Source organism: Chionomys nivalis, chromosome 22, assembly GCF_950005125.1.
Source record: "Chionomys nivalis chromosome 22, mChiNiv1.1, whole genome shotgun sequence".
NCBI classification, from domain to species: domain Eukaryota; kingdom Metazoa; phylum Chordata; class Mammalia; order Rodentia; family Cricetidae; genus Chionomys; species Chionomys nivalis.
In genome coordinates, this window is record NC_080107.1 from 51,674,685 (window position 1) to 51,682,016 (window position 7,332).

At 48.1% G+C, this 7,332-nt stretch overlaps 1 protein-coding gene across 1 annotated transcript; it reads left to right on the forward strand.

The window, feature by feature from the left end:
• The first annotated feature begins 2,131 nt into the window (after window positions 1-2,131).
• Window positions 2,132-2,812, forward strand: LOC130864908 (kinetochore protein Spc25-like). The gene has a single exon (XM_057755763.1). It carries the CDS (start codon window positions 2,132-2,134, stop codon window positions 2,810-2,812), a length of 681 nt encoding a protein of 226 aa, XP_057611746.1.
• The last annotated feature ends 4,520 nt before the right edge of the window (window positions 2,813-7,332 follow it).

Consider the following 7,332-nt stretch of genomic DNA (forward strand, 5'->3'; position numbering starts at 1 on the left):
AGCACTTGGGAGACAGAGGCAGGCAGATCTCTGTGAGTTCGAGACCAGCCTGGTCTACAAGAGCTAGTTCCAGGACAGACTCCAAAACCACAGAGAAACCCTGTCTCGAAAAACCAAAAAAAAAAAAAAAAAAAAAAAAAATAAATAAATAAATAAAAAAAAATAAAAAAAAAATAAATTACCGTATGAAAAGGTAGAGGTAGCTGGCTTTGTTGAGGCCCATTAAGGCATAGCTACTTCCTCCTTCCTCCGGTCAAAATAAAATCTAAATTTTACTTCTGGCCCTTGGAAGAGACTCAAAACATTCCATGGGATTATCTGTTTCTTTTAACCAACTAGGACTGTCAATCACTTGGCCAAGGGTCCCACCTCTTGAAATCTGAGTCATAGGGAGGAGACATGCTAAGGAGAGGATACAATTAATTATCTTAATGAGATAATATACTTTCTCTTCCCAGAAGCCCCTCCCTCGAGGCAGCTGCTGGCCTAGCTTTCACCAGGCACCGTCTGGAGCCCTGCGTGGCCCTGCCCACTATCTGCACCCTAACTCAGTGTGTAACTTTCCCTTGGTTCTTAGGTACTGGCCAAAAGCTGAACATGTTTTCCAGACACAGGACTTTTTCATTGGCTCTCTGAAGCTGCCTGCCCCTCTTCCTCTTTGCCACCAGGCTGTTTGCGGCTGTCTGCTGTTAAAGGGTTCTCTCTCTCCCTCTCCTCCACCTCCCTTCTCCCTGGCAGCTGTCAAGATTTACAGCTTTACCTGCCCTGTTGTTTCTCTCTTACACTCTAGTAAAGCTCGAGCCTCCTTCTGAGTCCATTTTTCATCACTGAGACTAAGAAGCCTAACGAGGGAACCCGTAACACTGTCTCTGGACAGTGTCTGGTTGTCCTGTGGGCCTTGGCTACTCTCCAGATGCCAAGATCCCTTCCTGCCCCAACCAGAGCAGGAGGTAGAAGAAAGCCTGGTCCCGGCACGCCTGGCCAACCCTTTCCTGCCTCCTGAGGGCAGAGAAGAAAAGGCCCTGGATACTGTCGCGGTTGGGTCCCCCCCATGTCACCTCTCTCTCCATCCAGGCCCAAGGCCAAAGGCTGTTAACCTTCCTTCACCTCCAGCTCTCGGGCTGCAGGCAAAGCCCCCTTGCCTCAATGCACTCCTGCACCTTCCTTGTTCCTACCTGCCTCTCTTCCTTCCTCTTTTAATTTAACTTAATCACCAAATTGTGTGTAGATGCTTGCGTGTCTCCGTGTGTATATGTATGTGAAGCCTGACTTTGATGCTGGCTTTCATCCTCAATTGCTTTCTACCATTTTGTTTTGCTCTGGTTTTTTGTTTGTTTGTTTTGTTTTTCGAGGCAGGGTTTCTCTGTGTAGCTCTGGCTGTCTTGGAACTCTCACTGTGGACCAGGCTGGTCTTGAACTCACAGAGAGCCACCTGCCTCTGCCTCCCTCGTGTTAGGATTAAAGGTGTGCACTGCAGCTGCTCAGTTCTACCTTATTTTTTTTTGAGGTAAGTCTCCCACTGAGTCTGGAGCGCACAGATTAAGCTAGTCTGGCTGGCTCTGAGCACCAGGGATGCTCCTGTCTCTGCCAAGTGCAGGAATGATAGGCGGTGCTGCAGGATCAGGCTCTATGTGGGCCCGGGAGAGCTGAACCTAGTTCTTCCTGCTTACAACACTAGTTCTTTACTGTTCAAGCCATCATCACCCAGCAGATCTGTTGGCTGCACCAGGTTTCTTGAGGAAGCATCCTGCTCCTGTTCTGCCATGTGGGTGCACAGTCTAAGACAGGTCAGCCAGAATACTCAGGACATTTCATCTCTTGGTGATAGCAATTGGTTCAAAACTTACTGGAGAGCGACAGAGAAACCTGTCTTAAAAAAACAAAAAACAAAGAGGGGTATATATTTTATAAAAGAATGCAGTTAAATTTCAATTTTTACATTTTTCTTCGTCCCGTGGCAAGCCCTTCTTGCTAGCTCACTACAGACTCAGTCCAAGCCTGTCTTAAGACAAGAACTACGAACCCCAAAATGCCCTGCTCCATGTTTGTCCACGAGAATTCCTCAGGCTGATTTTAAGCAATCGTAGCACAGAGAGCCTTCGCCACCAGCCAATCAGAAGCATCGGACATGATGTTCGAAGATGAACTGATCCTCTTGAATCAGAGCATAAATGAATTTGGAGATAAGTTCAGAAACAGCCTCAGTGGAAATCCTAGCCAGATTCTGGGGCTCAGAGATGCCTTCAAGGACTCCCTTAGAGTGCTTTCAGAAAAGTTGTCTTTGAAACTGAAGGAAGAAGAAAAGATGGTTGAGATGTTTCTGGAATATCAAAACCAGCTCCGTAAGCAGAATAAGCTCATTGAAGAAAAGAAAGATAACCTGCTAAAGATGATCGGTGAATTAAAAATAAAGAAGCAAGAATTGGAAGGGCTAACAGCAAATATCCAGGACCTTAAGGAAGAATATTGTAGGAAGAAGGAAACAATTTCCACTGCTAACAAAGCTAACGGAGAGAGATTGAAACGGCTGCAGACATCCGCGGACATGTATAGAGATCACCTTGAACTAGAAATTAGAAATATTCATGGTGATAAATTGCAGTTTATATTCACTGGTATTGACCCTAAGAAGCCTGGGAGACCATATCTGTTTTCCCTGCGCCTAAATGAAGCCAGGGATTATGAAATGTCCGACTGTTCACCTCCTCTTGAGTGCCTAGCAGAATTTCAGGAGAAGGTCAGGAAGACTAACAATTTTTCAGCATTTCTTGCTAACGTTCGGAAAGCTTTTATAGCCACGGTTCATAATTGATGTAGAAATAGTAGGTTTGTTCTGCTTTGTTATTGTATATATACCCTAAAAGAATTTTTGTCTTTTGCCCCTCTGGTTCTTCAGTGTTTTTGTGTGGTATGAAGGAAACTAGAATAAATCATCCCAAAACATGTTCTTTGACGTAACACCTGTGGGCTAAAACCAGTTAAACAGCAGCAGAGTTAGAAACGGCTGTGCCCTCCCTGAATTTGCCTAAACACGGGACCTAAAATGATAAGGTGTCTAGCCTCATACCCACAAAGAAAGATGGAAGTTAACCGCAAAAGAGATCACTTACCTCTTCAGACATGTCACCGGAGAGATGGGCAAACTAGCTTCATTAACTTATTCCTGTAAACTTATTCTCCACAATTCCCCAAACTTTGGAAGCCAAAAGTCCGACTTGTCTTGTTTGTCAAATCTCACTGTTCTCTGTTGAAGACGCCGCGCAAACGTGAGGCTGAACCTGTTTGGTGTTCTTTTATTTGGGTCTCCTGTACAGTATGCATGCGTGTGCTAATAAATGTGATAGTTTTCTCTCTGAAAAAAAAAAAACTTACTGGAGCTAAGGCAGAATAATCAAGAGTCTCAGGAACCTCTCTTGGGGCTGTTAGGAGAAAGACATTATCCTATCAAATAGGACTGGGCCAGGGGGAGGGCAGTGTGAACCTGGAGGTACTCAAGTCCTGGGAGGGAGAGGCAATGAATAGGAATTTGGATGTAGCCATATCTGTCCTCTGATTTTCAACTTCTTTGCTAACGTGACCGTGGATGTCTGTCTCTTGCGTTGGAAACGATCCCGGTTTCTTCAGGGGCTCCCTATTCAGAGGTGAAACCCCTACTTGAAGGCTTGCTGCGGAGATCAGATGAGAAGCTGACCTAAGTGAGAGTGTTTCCAGGCTGTATATGGCAAAGTAGTGCTGAGCGATCAACAAAGCTTTAAAGTTCCCTGCCTGGGGTGGGTCAGCAGTCGGCTTCTATCTGCAAGGCTCTAGACAGTGGACTTACAGCTTTGGCCTGAGGATGGAGGAGTTGTTTGAAGTATAAATTCCTGCGCTCTCAGTCTCTAAGCCGTGGTGTTGTTTGCCAAGGATGCGGTGCCCTTGCGTTGGTGCACAGCTGTTTCTTATGTGATTGATGAAAGATTTATGGTGAGTGACCCTGGCAGGTCCCGTGGGTAAGGGCCAGACAAATACGCCATGCAGAGAGAGCTTGAGGATGGAGAGTTTATTTAGAGGGTGTTGGGAGGGTATGGGAAGGTGGGGAATATGGGGGAAGAGAGAAAGAGAAATAGAGGGATGGAGGGGCGGAGATGAGAGAGAGGAAGGGGTAGGGGAGAGAGACAGAAAGCTGCCTCTTTAGAAGAATAGAGGGCCGAGAGCTAGAAAAGGGAAGGGAGCAGAGGTCAGCTTGCCTAGTAGGAAGGGGAACATCAGGAGTGGACAGAGCTCATCTCTTAAAGGGGCAGGGTACTGACAGGGAAGGCCAGCAAAATCATAACAGTTGGCCCATTTTAGAACAGGCCAGAGGGGTACAGAGGAGGGATTGAATTCTGGTACCTGTAGGCAGCTGAACTGCATTTTCTCTGGGAGCCCTTGGTTGTGCCTCACTGTGGTTTTGCTATTTCTGGACTTCTTCCCTTGACTGGAAACTGTTGCTCTCCTCAGAACTTGAGCATGTAATTGTGCCTTCATTCTCCAGAGGAGTCACAGCACACACGGGAAGCAGTTTTGGCTCTTGGCAGACACTGTACCTGGCCATTCCATTCCACACTTCTTGCTCTTTGTTTGCCTATTATAAAACTCCGTTTCCCAAGCTCCTTTGCAGTTAAGGGAGGCCATGTACACAGTCTGGCAGAAGAGCAGTATATGTGTGCCTGTGGAGCTGTCTGCTCTTTCCTCAGCCTTTCCACACTTGGAGCAAGGGGCCTGGGGGGTGACACACAGATATAGCCATCAGAAGGTCTGACTGAAGAGCCCACTCCTCATGACATGCGTCCTCATGACTGGCATCTCCACCTAAGTACTTCCTGCCGTTTGAGGAAGACCTCCCTCCCATCCTCTCTTTTGATGGAATCTCGCATGTGTGGTGCTTTCCGTCATATGCAACTAAATGTAATCCCGACACAGGAAGCTGGAACACGCTGTCCATCATTCCCTCTACAGTTCTCGTGAGCTACCCACGATCGAGGACCACAGCGACAGATCGGAACCTAGAGTGTACAGCTTCTAGCGGGTCAGCTCGTTTCCCTGCTCATAGGAAGAAGCAAAGCCCATCATGGATGCTGTGAGTGACAAGCTCTCAGCTTACAAAGTGCTCCAGCGTGGGCTGTTGTTCCCTCTCTCCCTCCTCAGCTCATGCAAGATCTAGGGGACTCCTTGGGCCTCTGCTTCTCCTTTTGCACCATCTTCTTCCTCTCAGGGTTGTTTTTAAAGATTTAAGCAAGAAAGACAAACAAGTGGATTTTGTGGCTTTCAGTCCTTGGCTTCTCAGGTAGACTGGGTTGTGTAATTTAACTGGTGCCCCACCCAATTTTCCACTGCCCTGAAGGGTTTCTGCTTCCTCTTAGTGAATCTTGAGCAAACCATGACAGTCCTGGGCTTCAACCTTCTTTCTCTGTAAATGGAGATGACAATATTGGCTTCACAGGGCTACTGGGAATCTGTAATCTAAAAAATAGATTATAGATACACAGTACATACATAAACGTATTATTATTATTTTCATTATTTCAATACTTAACGGAAACCTGGCACTGAGCAGGTACAGGCATGGAGCCAACCCTGCTCAGGTAGGGAAGGAAAAAAGGGGCAGTGGAGAGTCATTGCTGAGGTCCCTGAAGGCTGGATGCCCACATGGACCGGCTCTTGCTGTCCTCAGAGCAGCTGTTGCAGAAATGGAATTAGTAAACCCGTTTTCTGGTGGGGAAACTGAGGCCCACAAAAGTCAGTTGAAGGCTTCAGGTAGTGAGAGTGTAGACTGGGGTTTGGGACCAAGATTTGAAGATATCTGAAGCTGACTACAGAACTTTCTGTTCTGTGAACCTGTCTGTGAGGTGGGGCGGGGTGGGGCTGGGCTCAGGAATGATTCAGGTGAGAGTCAGCTTGGGATTTCCAAATGCTGGGTGGGACCCAGCTGGGTGAGACCTCCCCAGTGACATTCAGATGTGGGCCCTAGGTAGACAGGAGGGCGTGTGGCTGGCTGGTATGGGGCAGGAGGTGGGGCCCTCGGAGAGACAAAGCCTTGTCACTGGGTAGGGAAGCGGGTTCTTGCTGCCTTGGCTCCGCCCATGGTGGAGCTGAACCTGTGAGGCTGTCAGGGGTGTTAACTGGTGGGCTCAGTGGGAACTGAGGTAGCAACAACCATTGGGGGGTTGCTCCAGCAGATGGCACATTGACAAACATGACTGTGACCTCCTCAGGCACATGAGTTTTTCCTATATAATTATTTAAATTTTTTTTGTTTTAGATTATGTTGTTTAAGGGTTCTCTCTCCCTCCCTCCCCCCCCCCCCCTCTCTCTCACACACACACACACACACCACAGGTATGACTGGTGTCTACAGAGGACAGAAGAGGGTGTTAACTTCCCTGGGACTGGAGTTACAGATGGTTGTGAGCCACCATGTGGGTACTAGGAACTGAACCTAGATCTTCTGTAGGAGCAACCAGTGCTCCTAACTGCCAAGCTGCCTCTGCGTGCCTTTTCTGGAACATTCACACAGTCCGTAACCCTTTCCTAATCCAAGCATCCAGCCTCTTGTGCCGTTTGTCAGTCAGTCACACCTTGTGCTTGGGTTTAGGGAGGACACGGTGACCAAGACAGTGACAACTCGGGGGCGAGAGAGGACAGTGCAGGGAGAGAACGAAAGGCATGCCACGGATCAGCCACCCTCCACACCGTCCACATCGAGGACGTTGGCTTTGGAGCAGAGGACCAGGAAAGGCGGCCCTGCACTGTGACCCTTCTCGCAGAATAAGGACGAGGGCTAGTCTGGACATCCCCCAAGCTGGGTATGCACCTGCATGTTCCTTTGTAGTGGACCAAGTTCAAGCTCTACGTGTTCCAGCTGACTGCCCATCCCGAGTGTTAGCCCTGGCAGGATCTAAACAGGCTCCACCTCTCTAGCTCATACTCTGGTGTCGACTGCTGAGAACTGGCACTTCAACCACCATTCTCTTGTCTCCATCCCTGGAGGCCTGGATTGGCGCCCCAGCTGGTCTTTGGCCTCTGGATTCTCACTGCATCCGTCCTTCCTCAATTTCACACTCCCATTGCGTCTCCTTCGCTGTATCCACCTTTGAATTCCATGATTGGTCATAGAGCAAGGTTATAGTAAGGGCTCATTTGCTAACCCCTGGTCTGATTACCCTGGTGTTCAAATGCGAAGCAGGCCCTAGAGGCCCCTCAATGATCAGAGCAAAGAAGGGAGACTTTACCTTAATTTCCTGATTCCCAGGCTAAGTCTCCTCCCTCCGACGCCAAGGCTGAGCTAGTTAGTGTTTGTTGTCTTCACTAAGG